The sequence below is a fragment of the Triturus cristatus genome, chromosome 7 (assembly GCF_964204655.1).
Source record: "Triturus cristatus chromosome 7, aTriCri1.1, whole genome shotgun sequence".
NCBI classification, from domain to species: domain Eukaryota; kingdom Metazoa; phylum Chordata; class Amphibia; order Caudata; family Salamandridae; genus Triturus; species Triturus cristatus.
In genome coordinates, this window is record NC_140590.1 from 1,359,642,517 (window position 1) to 1,359,658,076 (window position 15,560).

The 15,560-nt window shown below is 45.9% G+C and overlaps 1 protein-coding gene across 3 annotated transcripts in view; it reads left to right on the forward strand.

Moving 5' to 3' along the window:
* The window catches only part of LOC146812058 (CMP-N-acetylneuraminate-beta-galactosamide-alpha-2,3-sialyltransferase 2-like), a 447,618-nt gene that overhangs the window by 327,873 nt on the left and 104,185 nt on the right, over positions 1-15,560 (forward strand). For all 3 annotated transcript variants that reach the window (XM_085619063.1, XM_085619064.1, XM_085619065.1), the window contains one exon: positions 8,190-8,235. In XM_085619063.1, coding sequence (XP_085475189.1) covers positions 8,190-8,235 — 46 coding nt within the window. The remainder of the gene's footprint in view (positions 1-8,189; positions 8,236-15,560) is intronic.

Below are 15,560 nucleotides of genomic sequence, written 5' to 3' on the forward strand. Positions count from 1 at the left end.
GTTTTTTATTCAAATTACACCGCGGTTCGCTTAAACTATAGCTGCTGCGCTTATTTAATTAATTAATATACGGCACGTTCCGCTTTCACTTTAGCGGCCCTGCCACATATTTTTAGTATCATATGTGCTTTCACTTTAATGTTGGCTGCACCCCTTTGTTTGGACGCTGCTCACTGTAGCCTGAATATGCAAGCAGCGTCTACAAAAAAGGGGCGCGGCCAACATTAAAGTGCTCTAGCATTTGCGAGAGTTTGAGCTCTTGGCATTAAAAATAACAATACCTTTTATATATGTGTTGCTTTTAAAAAACCATAAATAAAAGGCATTGTCATTTACAATGCCAATAGCTTAAATGCTCGCAAATGCAAGACCTATAGCATTAAAAATGCTTGTTCATATGCGTAGCGGAATCACTGCAAATGCCAATAATAGCACTACAATCTTTGTTGAACTTGGTAAGAACGTTTTGCAGCAGCATTCCAAGTGACACTGCATTCCATGTTTTCCAAAAGTCTGGTGTCATGTTTTTACCACTATCCCAGATGCTTGGTGACAGCACTCTTTTCACATATACCGGTCACTACACTTTGCATTGAATGTTTAAAGCCTGGGGTGTTTGGAAATTTACCTACTATCAATACTGACTGCCTAGAAAAGGGGGCTGATATATCAAAGGGTTTTATTCATTCTCTGTGGGTAAATGTGATGGTACATATTCAAAAAGATTCTTATGAAAACAGCCATTTTACCTATTAGTGAACTAATCAAACATAGCCAAAATATCAAATTATGATTTTGATATTTCCTAATTCTCCACAGTTTATAAAATAATTAAACAATACCTAAAACATGCTTCTAAACACTGCATATTTATACCACAGACCACAAAACTGAAAAAGAAGAAACAATATTGTAGTGACATTCCTAAACAACAAACCCTAAGCAGGTTAGCCCGGTCTTATTTGCTGCTACCTGCTGCATTGTATTGTCCCCGTCAGGAAGAAATACAAATGACTCTTCCGCTCTCCTTTTCCTTTCTTTGAATGGCATTTAGTTTGTGGTTTTGCAGGTGTTTTGTCAGTGTTTATATGTTTACAATGGGGAGGGCTATTTTCCTTTGGGGGGGTGGGGGTTTATCAGTTATTATAGGTTTAAACCTAAAACAGGAAAGCCTAGGGATGAGTGTAGAATGAATTACAAATTTACTACACCTTACGACCCACAAACAAATGGTCTCATTGAGAGATTCAACGAGCCATTGAAGGGCATGGTCATGGGGCTCCCTGAAAAACTCAAAAGGAGATGGGATGTGCTCTTGCCATGCCTGGTTTTTGCTTATAGAGAAGTGGCTCAGAAGGGAGTAGGGTTCCCCCTTTGAACTTCTGTTTGACCATCCTGTGAGAGGACCACTTGTTCTCGTAAAAAAAAGGTTGGGAAAGACCTCTCCATGAACTTAAACAAGATGTGGTGGAGACTATGTACTAGCCCTACGTTCGAGGAAGGCAGTGTACATGGAAAAGGCATCTAAAAATCTTGAGGCCAGCAAACAACTTCAGAAGCTGTGGTATGACCAAAAAGCTGAACTGGTGGATTTCCAACCAGGGAAAAAGGTGTGGGTTTTGGAGCCTGTTGCACCAAGGGCCCTCCAGGACAAATGGAATGGCCCTTACCTTATCCTAGAGAGGAAAAGTGAGGTCACCTACTTTTTAGACTTGGGCACTATCGGGAATCCCAAGAGGGTGATCCATGTGAGCCGCCTGAAACTTTTTGTGACACTGCAGATGTGTTCATGTTGTTGTTCACTGGTGAGGGTCAGGAGACAGAGTGAACCTCTCCCTGACCTCCTCTCTTCCAGCCCCCAAGATGGGTCGGTTGATGGGCTTATCTATTCAGAAACTCTCACTGCCCAACAGCAGGCTGTTTGCAGGCATGTCCTGCAACAGTATGCTGGGCTCTTCTCTTTGACCCCTGGCCAAACACACTGGTGTACCCATGATGTGGACACTGGGGACAGCTTGCCTGTCAAAACCAAGATCTCTCGACAGTCTGACCTAGTCAAAGAGAGCAACAAGGGTGAAGTAAGCATGATGCTGGGGTATGGGGTTATTGAGCCCTCTGAAAGTCCCCAGGCCAGCCCAGTGGTCTTAGTCCCCTAACCTCACCCCCAGGGTGGAAAAAGAGACAAGGTTCTGTGTGGACTATAGAGGGCTCAATGCTGTCACTAAGACAGATGCTCACCTTTTACCCAGGACTGATACACTGATAGATAAACTAGGGGCAGCCAAATTTCTCAGCACCTTTGACTTCACTTTATGGTCCTGGCAGATTAGCATGGCCCAGGAGCCAAATGAAAAACTGAATTTTCCACACCTGATGGGCATTATCAGTTTACTGTTATGTCCTTTGGTTTTAAGAATGCCCCTGCCACCTTCCAAAGGTTGGTGAATCAAGTCCTTGCGGGTTTGGAGACCTCTAGTATAGCATATCTTGATGATATTGCTGTCTTTAACTCCTCCTGTCAGGATCACGTGGTCCACCCGGGGGGACGTTTTTACAGGCTCTGCAATCTGCAGGCCTAAATACCAAGACATCCAAGTGCCAGATAGGGCACGGAACTGTTGTATACTTGGGCCACCTTATAGGTGGGGGCCAAGTGCAGCCTTTACCATCCAAGATTCAGACCATCCTGGACTGGGAGGCTCCAACAACCCATACCCAAGTCAGGGCATTCCCCTGCTTGACTGGGTATTAACTAAGGCTCGTGAAGGCATGTGGTCACAATGGACCCCTTCACAGAGCTGACCTCCAAGAAGATGCCAAAGAAAGTGAACTGTCAAAGGCTTTTGCCACCCTGAAAGAGGCAATGTGCTCAGCACATATTCTCAAAGTTCCAGACTACTCCAAGCAGTTCATTGTGCAGACTGATGCCTCTGAGCTAGGGATAGAAGCACCCTATCCCAGACCAATGATGATGGCCAGGATGAACCTGTTGCTTTTTTAAGCAGGAGGCTACTCCCTAGGGACCAGCGTTGGAGTGCCATTAAGAGGGAGGCCTTTGTTGTGGTTTAGTGTCTGAAGAAGTTGAGACCTCACCTGTTTGGGACTCCCTTCCTAATCCAATCTGACTACAGACCTCTCAGATGGCTAATGCAAATGAATGGTGAAAACCCCAAACTGTTGGGGTGGTCCATCTCCCTACAGGAAATGGACTTTAAAGTGGAACACAGACCTGGGACTGCCCATTCCAATGCAGATTTCCATTTAGATGGGTACGACTCTATTGGGAAAGGTTAGTCTTGCCCCCTTTCGTTTGGGGGGAGGGGCTTGTGTAGGAAAGTGCACTTTCTTCAGGGTTGCCCCTAAATTTTACCTGATGCAGTTTGACTGAGTGTGCCCTGGGTCCTTGCCAATCAGGTTCACAGGGCCTGTGTTCTTTCCCTAAACTGTACCATTGTTTCCACAATTGGCACATCTCTAGCCTACCTATAAGTCCTTGGTAAGGGGTACCCATGGTACCAAGGGCACGGTAGACAGGGAAAGGCCTCTGAGGGATGCAGCATGTGTTATGCCACCCTCAGAGACCTCTTGCCACAAACATGAACCACTGCCATTGCCACCTGCGTGTTTTGGCATAGCTAAAAGTGAAGAGTCGATATGGCACACATCCCTGTGTGCCATGCCTGCGCAGCGCTGCATGAGGCCTAGGTAAGTCACCCTTCAGGTTGGGTGCACTATGTCTCATGTGAGGGCCTATCTGCATGAGCTGACAGGCCCCTGTAATATCTAAGGCCATTCTTAAATATTATAAGTGTTCAGTAAAGCCATCCTGAGTATATGGTCTGGAAAATGTCTGTACGAATTTCCTAGCACCATGATGGCTTTTTTTTTTTTTTTTAAAGTTTGAAAAAACCTTTATTTAGCACATAAGGTACGTACACAGCAGGATGCCTACAACCATACTTGGCCGGCAGCGTGTGGTAGCAAAGAGACAGCAGAAGTGTACACAGCAAATCGCCAACAACCCTAAAGGGCAGGCCGCATCCAATAACAGAAACAGGTTTCAGTCTTTTGTTGTCCTCATTTCCATTTCCCTCCCCCTCCCTCTTTTAGGGGGCAGAGCTAGGGATCTCAGTTCCTAATAAGAACCAGTAACTGTTAAAAAAACTGCATTCAACTAGCCTCCTGGTGAAAGTGGTCTACACGGGGATCGTAACTTCCCGCCCAGAGGGCCATCAACACCACGGGATTCACTTCGTAATGCGCAGACAGTTTAGTGGGGAGTCTTAGGGCCAATCATTTCTCGCCTAGCACCATGACAGGTTCTACGCCACCCCCATCAAGCCAAGCCCCCAGATCACTCAGCTTACAACCAATTCTCCCCGATGTCCAGAGCCGCAGTGCGTCGAGGGCCATTGTTTGCAACTCCATCCATAGCCCCCCTCCCGCAAGTTCTCCAGCTCATCAGGCCGACGAGGAGGCCACAGCCGCCACATCCGGTGCCTGCGAGGGATGCAGTAGGTACGCTTTCAGTGGGCCCCATATGTCTCAGGGTCGGGAGTTCGACGGAAGGAGATCAGAGTATAGGGCAAGCTGTTCCTGCCAACAAATCAGCGTCTCGAGCCATTCCTTAAACTTAGGTGCCCTCCCTCTACCCCATCTACAGGCCACCTGCCATCTAGCAAGGAGGAAACAGAAGGAGGCAAGCTTCCTGTGCGCCATCGGGAGCCCCTCAGTGTATCCCAGTATGCCAATCAGTGGAGAGGGCGGGATCACAATGTCCAACATTTTCCCAACCGCCTCAAATATCTGTTCCCAATATTCCCGGAGGGCCGGACAGCTCCAAGCCAAGTGCAACAAGTCCGCATCATCACCCCGACATCTGCCACACCTGGCATCCTCCCGTAGACCGTATCGATGCAGGCGGGCAGGTGTGTAATAGTAGCGCTGCAGATATTTGAAGTGCGTGATACGCAACCTGTAACTAGCAGCCACCTTCTCCATCTGCGCACAGCAATAGAGCCACTCTCTATCTGTGAGTTCCTGTCCCAGTTCGTTCGACCATTTAGTGGCACCATGATGGCTTTACTTAATCTTGAGATGTTTGGTATCAAAAACAAAATTGGAGAGGATGTAGCCTTACGGCTATAGCGATCGACCTCGAAGCTGGGGAAGCAGGTACGAGTCTTGGCAACGACGCTTAACATCCTGTGAATCTGGGCAAATCACGTAATCTCCCCGTGGCAAACACAAAAAAATAAAATAATGAATGTGTCCATGTGTAAAGAAACGGGTGCTCATGTAAAGCGCTCTGATACCTGATATCTTCAGGTCTAGTTTGCGCTATATAAAGCTCTAAAAAATAAATAATAAATAAACCTGCACTGATCCCAGTGTCCGATTTCTTCTTCACTGCACTCAGAGGTCCCTTCTAGAGGGGACCCCTGAACTAAACCAGCCTCTGGTGGGTTTTCTGACTGGTGACCACCAGCCTGCCACTATGAGACCGGAATCTGGACCCCTGGGGTGTGAACCTTCGCTCTCTCGGCCGAGAAACAAAGCCTTTCCTGGGCAGAGGTGTTCACTCCTCCCCCAGGTCAGGAAGGGCGCTTCTAAGGCCTTGCCACCTTTACGCATCTACCACCAGCCTCACCTGCTATCAGGAGCAGCGTCCGCTTCCTGTCTCACCCCCTTTTCGGCGGGAAGACAGGCGGGAAAACGTAGATCAGCCCAAAAGGTGTGCCCGCCTCTGCCAACCCTACTCCTCAGGTGGGGGAGGCAAGATGAAGCCCACTCTTCAGTGCCCTCCATTGAGGGATAGTGACCCCCCCCCCCCATGGGGTGAGCACCCTAAGGACAGTAGCCCATTGGCTGCTACCTTGAAACCCCTAAAACGCCCCTAAACACAGTATTTAGGGAGCAGTCCTAAACCCAGAAACCAGATTTGACTTGACAAGAAGAAGGATTGAAGAGCCATGCTGCAGAAGAAGAAACCGGCGTGTCCTGCAGCCAACAGCCTCATAGAACCCTGGAGACCTGCCCTGCCTTTTCCTTGGACACCGGATTTGTCCAACAACAACCCAAACCAGTACTCCAGGTCCAGCCAGATCCGCGAGTCCTCACCACTCTGCACCCGACGTCCACGGTACAAGTCTGAGTGGCCCAACACCCCAACAAGGTCCCTCCAGTAATCCTTACCTGGGATCCAGCGTTGGACGACCTCCTCCGATCTTCTCCTTGACAACTGCAGCTTCATCCTGAAGCAAAGCTTGTACATTTTGTTGAGGTCTCCATAGCACTAGCGTTGTGTTCAGTATAGTTGGTACTTCAACAACTGGAGTCGTCATTACCTCTGGGCTTCATTCAATCTGAAGTGATGCAGTAGGGGTTACTTGTGACATAGCTTAGTCAGTGTCAATGGGGACCGCAGTTATTGGTCGCCTCGTTACTGGCGGGACAATTTGGAAGACCTGTAAAGGTCTTTCAATTTAAGTTAATTCTGGCTGTACTGGGGAAGTGGGCATAGCGTGAATCGCACTAGAGCTCATCTCTCCCGGATCCGTATAGGTCACAGGAGGTGGTCGGGATGACAGCATTTCTTCCAATATTTCATCTCCTGGATCAATATCTTACTCTTCCTCTTCTCTCGCTTAGCTGCATTTTTATCCTTCTCCTTATCCTCTGATGTAAGAACTGGATATAATCTTGGTCCCTCAATAATTCTCTTTCTCCACCCACGCTGCTCTTCATCCCATCCAGTGTTTGCATAATTCTTCATTGCTCTTCATGCTCTCCTCTGATATTTTTCCTTCTCTTTCTCCTTTGCAACTTTTCCCCACATTTGTAAAGCTTCATATTGCGTAGGTCGAGGTGGTGACTTCATTTCGTACAATTTTCCCCTTAAATGGTCTAAAATTCTGGTGTTAAAAGTTCCATCCTTTGGCCAATTGTTACATGAAGGAAGGTTCCCATGAGAGCCCTCTTACCTAAGTTAAAGACGCATTGTGAGTTTTCAGCCTAGAAACAAAGCCAAGTTAGCAAATGTGATATTTAAGCAATATTAGGAGTCTACATCACCATTTATTCTATTCAATTTTAATAATTTTATTATTCTCAATGGAAATTAGCTAACATGGGGTGGGAGAAACTAAATGAAGATTATACTAAAGGCAGCACATTTCTATGTTGACATCAATGTTGGCTATCGCACAGCTAAGTTTACTATGAGCAAAGGTCGAAAGAAGCTTCAGAACTGGTCGCTGCACAGGCTAAAGTATAGTTGCTTAGTGCAAATTTTAAAATACATGGAATTTCAGTGAAGAGTTTCTAATAGCATATTTCATGTCTATATTTGTCACACTACAATATGCTTTAGTTTCATTTACTTATTCTACTAAACGATAATCACACATTTTTCAAGTAATTTCTAAATATGCATTTTACTGATGTTAAATATGTTCTAAATTGCTTTCCTACTGTGCTAAAATATTTATATTTCTAAATATGCGGTAATTTCGGTCACCATAACCTGCAGAATCGTGTTTTTTAACAGTGAATTCCACGTTTTGCCTTTTGGCCGGGCCTTCCCCCACCCACTATACATTTCTTCAGGCATGACCTCCTGGAAACTACATGGGGAAAACTGCGAGGGTGTGTTCATTATGCAAATTGTAATTCCAGCTAGTGGTGAACTTCTACATAAGGCAGTAAAGTATCTTGAAAGTCCATTAAGTTTTGAGCAGTGTTACTCACCCAGTAATCTTGTTAAGCATTCATCATTATCAAATGTCAGTGTTCATAAAACCGATGCTTTTTTCCTAATTGTAGTATTGTGGAGCTGTCACATTTTACCTGTCCACACCGTCTTATTTTGCTCCCTGTCTGGAAATAAATGGTCTCGTCTTACTGCCACCATGAACGCATTTTAACGTAAACGTTAACAGTTGTGATTTAGTAAAGTTACGGTTGCACACTGACTTGCGCGAGTCTTATCTATCTGCCGCTTTGAAGTGGTTTAGAAATACTGTGTCGTCGCTGTGTTCATATTGTGCGTAAATGAGTGGTGTTATTTCCTCCAGTGCAACATTATAGTTGTCTATGTGTGTTGAATGACAGTGTCCATTTAAGTGATATTACAAATGAAAGGCCTTGATCGACAATGCTTTTAAATTCCATAATGTTTTCTCCTTCAGCACATACACGAACGTTAAGCAGTTTATTAAGGCCGATAAAGAAAAGGTAAGGCAGACTTTCATGTTCTTTTGATTTTCTTATTAATTATCTGGGCTTTTCTATGTTTTTATTCAAGATAAGTGCAGCGCCACCCTGTGGTACTTCTTTATAGTGAAGATACGTGTGCTTTTCTTGCTAAAGATTATTCCTGAACATATTCATGTCCGAAGGCATTAGAGCACTTAACATATGAAATTACGAGTGGGCTGTTAGGCGGAAGAACAGTCCCTTTTCTTAGAACGGAGATGATGTCATTAACATCAGTAAGGAGGGCTCTAGATCAGCTCCTGGGAGCGGCAGGCCAGCCTCCTTACTAGTCGAAAACTGATGTATGGTGGCCCAGAGGGGCATGGAAGAGAGACGGCACTGGCAGCGCCATGCCCGATTGTGCTCAAGGATCAGTAACACACCGAGCAGTAGGTCAGTCTGTACTTAGTTTTGGCGTGCTTCCCCACTGAAAAGCCCACGAATTGTATATTATTCGTAATCCCAAGCAAGTATTTGCCTCTGGGAAATGAGCACCGGGTGGTTAGCATTGTTTGCAGAAGAGGACCTGGATGCAGCAGCGTCCTGTCATACACGCGATCTGACCCCAGCCATCTCTGGCCTGTTAGCGGAAATTGAATTATTCCTGCAGTCGGAATTGGTTAGATAGGGTGCAGGCTGTGGCTCCCTCTCGCTTGTTCATAAATGAGTCGGCATACATTTAACATCTCTTGGCGGTGACCGGCCTGTGCCAGGAGTCAAGCACCTACACTTGTCCTTCTGTCTGCATAGTCTATCATTCAGCTGTTGCTCCAGGGCTTCCAGTATCACTGTGACAGAAGGGGTGGGTTGAAGTCAGTGCTTAAATCGAGGTGGTAGTATTTGTCAGTCTCGGCTCTGGGACACATTTTAGAGTACCGAGATTTAATTTCGGTGCTTCCATTTATAATTGCACTGTATTGTAATGCCTGTGTTGATATTTGTAGACTGCTGCTCACATCTAGTTGGGGGTCCGCGGAGCGCTGGTCATGGCAGTACAGAGTGTTGTAAGAGAAATGTGCAGAACACAAGCGGCACACCTGGGGTTGCAGTGGGTAGTGCCAGCGGTGACCTCGAATCATCATGACACGTATTTTATTTAAGTAAAGGGAACTGGTAACAGGTCGTCTTGGTGTTGTTGCCGGCGTTTTCCTTTAAGGTGAGACTGGTGTCTTGGGTGAATCCAAGTGACTTGAATCTGGGTGAAATTTTGGGTTTGGGTCTTCTAGGTTCATATCGATGAGCCAGGTTTGAACTAGTTATTGCAAGTAATTGCTTTTTGTTCTCAGCAAATAGCAGGAGCTCTGTTTTGGTGGAGGTAAGCTTCAGGTCAGCGTTAGACATCTAAATATGGGTGAGTTGCAGGCTGTGTTGTAGGCGTTGGTGGTCTGGAGCAGAGGCAACTATCATATATAGGTGTGTTTCATCAGTGTTTTGGGTTCTTTTGACATTATCTGTGAATGCAGCCCTATGGGGCTCCATGTAGGGGTTGAAGATGGATGAGTGGGACAGTATGGAACCTTGCAGAACTCTGCATATAATCCGGGTCTTGTGGGACGCAGTGGTTTCCCCATGAATGAATTGGTGTTAGTTTGAGAAGTCTGAGTAGAACCAGTGAAGGACATTTCCAGTGAATGCCATTTGAGATTTCAGGGTGTGGATGCCAGGGTGTGCTGTCGAAGGCAGCTGATAGGCCCAGTAGTATCAGGAGGCAAGGTTCATTTTTATCTGTGGTCAAGAGGTCATCTATGATTTGTAAGGAAGTGGTCCCCATGCTGCAGGTTTGTCTGAAGCTGGACTGCTAGTCTTACAGGAGACGACTGCCGTTGATGTGATCTTGAAGTTATGCATACACTGCTTTTTTCAGTTATCCCACAAATGAAAGATACTTGAGTGGTGGGCCTGTACTTAGTCAGATGCTTAGGGTCTAGTGTTTGTTTCTTCAGGCATGGGAGGATCTAGCCTGTCCTGGGAGCTTCATAGAAGACACCTTGAGTTACGGAGGCAGTGAGGATGGTGTGTAGTGGTGAGGGAGTTCTCCAGAGAGGGCTTTGTTGAACGATTAAGCTATGACAACATCTTCATCGCTCCTGTGACCTACATGGATCCGGGAGAGATAAACACTAGTGTGATTCAGACTATGCCCACTGCCCCAGTACAGCCAGACTTAGCTTAAATTGAAAGACCTTTACAAGTTTTGCAAATTGTCCCGTCAGTAATGAGACGATCAGTAACTGTAGTCCCCAATGACACTGACTCAGCTATGTCGCAAGTAACCCTTACTGCACCACCTCTGATTGAACGAAGCTCAGAGGTAATGACGACTCCAGTTGTCAAAGTACCAACTACACAGAACACAAAGCTAGTGCTATGGAGACCTCAACAAAATTTACAAGCTTTGCTAGATGTGGGACCCCATTAAATTCTAGGTCCTTGAGGGAGATAAACCTGTTGGTGAGGTCTTTAAGGGATAGGAATTTGAAGGATGACCATTGTGGGATCCATATGAGGGGTGGGTGTCAGAGGGGAAGCAGGTTTGGGGTTGTTGATGTGCTATTGTATCTTCTGTATTTTTAACATTTATCTGTACTGTTATCTCTGGGTGTTAATGATACGCAGTGCAATATGGTCAATCGCTCAACTTCCATGCCCTGTAGAATCAACGGAAGTGTGGTTGAATAAATGACATGTGCTATGACCAATGCCTTACATTTTTGCTTTTTGAATGTACTGTGTTTGTAGCATATTTAATGATTCCATTCACTTTCGTTACATTCAGAAATCCTTGTCCAATTTGTAACTTACTAGGAGGTAGTATAATTTGTGTCATATGGCGATACTGTCATTGCTGGTAATGGCTATGCTAGATATAAACATAAGTGTAAACAATATTTACAAATGGCAGTGGTGGTTTGATCGGTAGCACATCTAATCTCTTTGTGCATTAAAAATATACATCCAGGTATCGGTGCCCCTCAAGGTTAAAGTGACTACACCCCACTACCTAAGGTGCCAAACAACTGGAGCCCAATAGGACCCAGTGAAAATGCAAAATGAAAATGTAAACCTCTGCACTCTAATTATTCTATTGATTCATATAGTTATTTAGCACAGATCAGTTCAAAGTACCAGCAGGACATCAATTTCTTTCTTGCTGTATAAATTTAATACACATTTTTTTTTTTACAAAGAATCTTGACAAAATTCCAATTTAAGACACAATAACAGTGTGATTGGAGATAGACAGCTTGGTGTAGTAATCTTCCTTTTGAACGTTGAACCGGCAGCCGACACGTGTTTTGTTTCTTAGAAACTTTTTCAAGGCTTCAGTTGTTGTATTGTCTGAATGACACACAGTATTAGTGCCAAACAAATAATGTTGTCCAAGTTTCTTGTATGATACTCATCTTTCCCCCAAATGTATTTGGATTTTTTTGTTGGAGAGAGGACCGCGTCACATATCTTTTCTCTTTTGCTTTTTAAGTAAATCCTCTGGTTATTTGTTAGTTTTAGTCTTCAACATGGTCAAGGGCTTTGATATGCCCCTTTTGTATTTGACAATGTTTCACGGCGCAGTCTTTCCGCGTTTCGATGTGCAGCCAAAACGCGGAAGGACTGCGCTGTGAAACATTGTCAAATACAAAAGGGGCATATCAAAACAAGAAACTTGGACAAAATTCTTTGTTTGGCACTAATACTGTGTGTCATTCAGACAATACAACAACTGAAGCCTTGAAAAAGTTTCTAAGAAACGAAACACGTGTCGGCTGCTGCTTCAACGTTCAAAAGGAAGATTACTACACCAAGCTGTCTATCTCCAATCACACTGTTATTTTGTCTTAAATTGGAATTTTATGAGTCCAGATTCTTTGTAAAAAAAAGAAAAGAAATTGTATTAAATTTATGCAGCAAGAAAGAAATTGATGTCCTGCTGGTACTTTGAACTGATCTGTGCTAAATAACTATATGAATTAATATAATAATTAAATTAGAGTGCCGAAGTTTACATTTTCATTTTGCATGATAACGAGTGTGCAGCTTTCACTCATAACGGATACATTTCAAACATGTTTAGGGTAGAGTAAGACAAAGGATACACCTTGTAGTATATATGAAACAACCCCTTAAACATACCTAGTGACTTTTGTCTGAATCTGAGGAATGCTGGTAAGTTGGTCTTGGGCACCCCGTTTTTTTTCTTCATTGAGTCTGTCTGTAAACTGTACATGCTAACGGTGTCTCTGCGGAAACTAAGTGGACCCGAGTACTTATCATAATCCCTTGATACATCATTTTACATAGAATGATGTTTGGTTCATTATATACTTCGAGAGCAGAAGTATGCAGATAAATATAAACCTTTGTGCTTCTGCTTCTAGAATAAAAATTCTCTACACAAGCATTTAATGACGGGAAGTCACTTTTCACACTTAAGCGGAGGTCTCCATCACCGGGGTAGATAATCTCCCTGTGGTAATGTATAGGTAAATAAAAAAAGTAAAATAATGTTATATTCAATTTTAATTTTAATTAATTTTATGTTTCTATTTTATGGTTTAATTCTTTTTATTGAAGAATGCAAGAAGCGAGCTCACATGTAAAGGGCCACGCAGGGCCCACCATGAATACCAGTCAGTGCATCGTCATTATAAACATCAATAATGAACAAGTACTGTCCCACCCACCACCCTGAAAGACAAAAAAGGAAGAAAGAAGAAAACACAAAGAAAGCCACCCCCCACCCTTCCATGGTCCACTACGGCAATGTGACGCTGCGCCGAACGAGGTATCAGTCCTAAAGGCTAGTCAGCCTGCGTAGAGGGCTCCGGCGCTGTTAGGCGTAGGTACATCGGACAGGACCGCTCCCGGAATTCTTGTATAAGCAGAGTGAGAAATTGCTGCCATAGATCGCTAAAAGAGGCGCTTTTCCCAGCTAGGGTAAGGGAGATCTTTTCCATGCCCTACGCGTGCCATAATCGTTGATACCACCCTGTGTGTGTAGGGATGCGGGGAGTTCTCCAGTGTACTAATATGTTCTGGATCGCTGTACCCAGTGCTATGGCTATCTGTTTCCCTCGCCTAGTTTTCAAGGGGTAGGTAAGCGGGTTTGGCAACCCCAGCAGGACATACGCAGGAAGTCTAGGGAGTTCAGTGTCAAGGTGTTAGTCTACGTCGTCTAAAATGCGTGTCCAGTAAGTCTGGCGGTGTTCACACTCCCACAGCAAGTGAACCAGTGTGTCCCTCTTCCCACACCCCCGCCAGCAGTCTGGGCTCAGTGCCGCGTCAGCTTGGTGAAGTCTCTCTGGGGTATAGTACCAGTGGTAAACAACCGTGAGTGTTTCAGTGAGACCGACATGTGTTGCTGTGTGGCGCGCCCTATAACATGCGCCCTCCCATTCCTCGGGGTTAAGATTACGTCCGAGATCCCTTTCCCAACGTGCACGCCCCGCGTGGTAAGTGTGGGTGTATCTGGACAGTAGTAACTTCTACAGATCGGAGATCAGTTTCTTGTCCGAGGACCGTGTGATAAGCCACTGTTCATAGGAAGTAAGAAGCCTGGCCGTCCGTGAGCGGTTGCTAGGATGCATAGCCCAATGTCATACTTGAAGGTAGAGCATACGTTCAGATTCTGGAAGGCCGTAATCGGCCCGGAACTGCCAAAAGGGGATAATGGCACCTTTGGCGAATAAGAGGCCCAACGCACGGCATCCGGCCTCTCGCCACGATCGAAAGGACTGGGAGTCCATCCCGTGGCTAAAGTCAGGGTTATCCAGAATGGACGTGAGTGGAGAGGGAAAAATCGTGAGATCATGGCGCCTGTTAGTTCGATCATAGACTGTAAGGAGTGTGCCTGTCACCTGTGAGGCGTATAAATTGCGGGGGCGATGGACCCTCGAGAGAAAGGGTATTTTAATGAGGGATGTGCCTGCGACAGCACAGTCTTGGAAGAGCCAGTGTTTTTCGGACCCAGTCCAGCGTTATAATAGAGCGTGAAATCTGGAATCCCAAGTCCCCCTTCGTGAGGCGGGAGAAAGTTTACCGCCTGTTTTGGACGTGGCTTACGCCCCTGCCAAATGAAAAAAAGTTTCACCCGCACCCTCTGTAGCCAGCCAGTGGGGGGGGGCGGCAAGGGGAGCGTCTGGAACAAATAGTGAATTTTGGGGAGGATCGTCATCTTAACTGCTGCGACTCGCCCCAGCCATGAGATCTGGTGATGCTTCCACCTCCGTAGCTCAGTGCGGATGTGAGTGTGGAGAAGGGAATAATTAGACATCCTCATGGCCTGCAAGGTCGGGGCCAGCTGGATACCCAGGTAGGGAACGACATCATCGGACCACTGCAGAGGATAACGGACCTGCAGATCCGCCCTCTCCTGGTGTGTCAAAGAAAGATTCAGCGCTACGGATTTGGTCAGGTTAACCTTAAACCCAGAGGCACCGGCAAAGAAGTCCAGTTCCTCCAAAAAGGTACCCAATGCTCTCCCAGGGTTCACTAGGGGGACTAGCACATTGTGTGCGTAAAGACAGATGGTGTGTGTGTCCCCACCGAAGTGGATGCCCATGATCTGAAGGTGATCCCTGACCCTCTGCGCCATGGGCTCCATGTAGAAAGCGAAGAGTAGGGGCGACAGTGGGCACTCGTGCCTCTATGGATAGGGAATGGGGTGGAAGTATGTCCGTTGATCCGAACCGTCTCCGTGGGAGATCTATAACAGTTCAAAATATGAGTCCGCATCTTTTCCCCCAGGCCAATGCGGTCCAGAGCCTGCTCAAGGTAGGGCCAATGGACTCGATCAAAGGCTTTCTACGCATTGATCGTGAGGAGCATATAATTCCTGGGGATATGGGAAGCCTTTTCGATGAGGTGAGTGACACACTTCGTGTTGTCACTCGTCTGCCGCTGCGGTATGAATCCAGCCTGGTCAGGGTCCACGAGTCCCTGCATATAGGGGGCGATCCGGCTGGCCAATATGCCGGTATAAAGCTTCCGATCTTTATTCAAAAGCGAGATAGGCCGATACAACTTGTCTTTCCCTGGCTTAGGAATACCAGCAATCGCTGCTTCCAACATGGAGGAGGGGATCGCCCCGGTCTCCGCAAAAGAATTGAAGAGTCGAGTGAGCAGAGGGGCGAGCGTTGTGCAACTGCTTATAAAAGGCCGCGGTATAGCAGTCGGGACCGGGAGACTTGCCCAGTTTCAAATGAGCAATAGCTGTGATAACTTCCTCCTGTCTGATCTCCCTCTTTATATGGGCTGCTTGATCCGGTGTCAGGGTCGGAAGACGGGCCTGGGCCAAGTGTGCATCA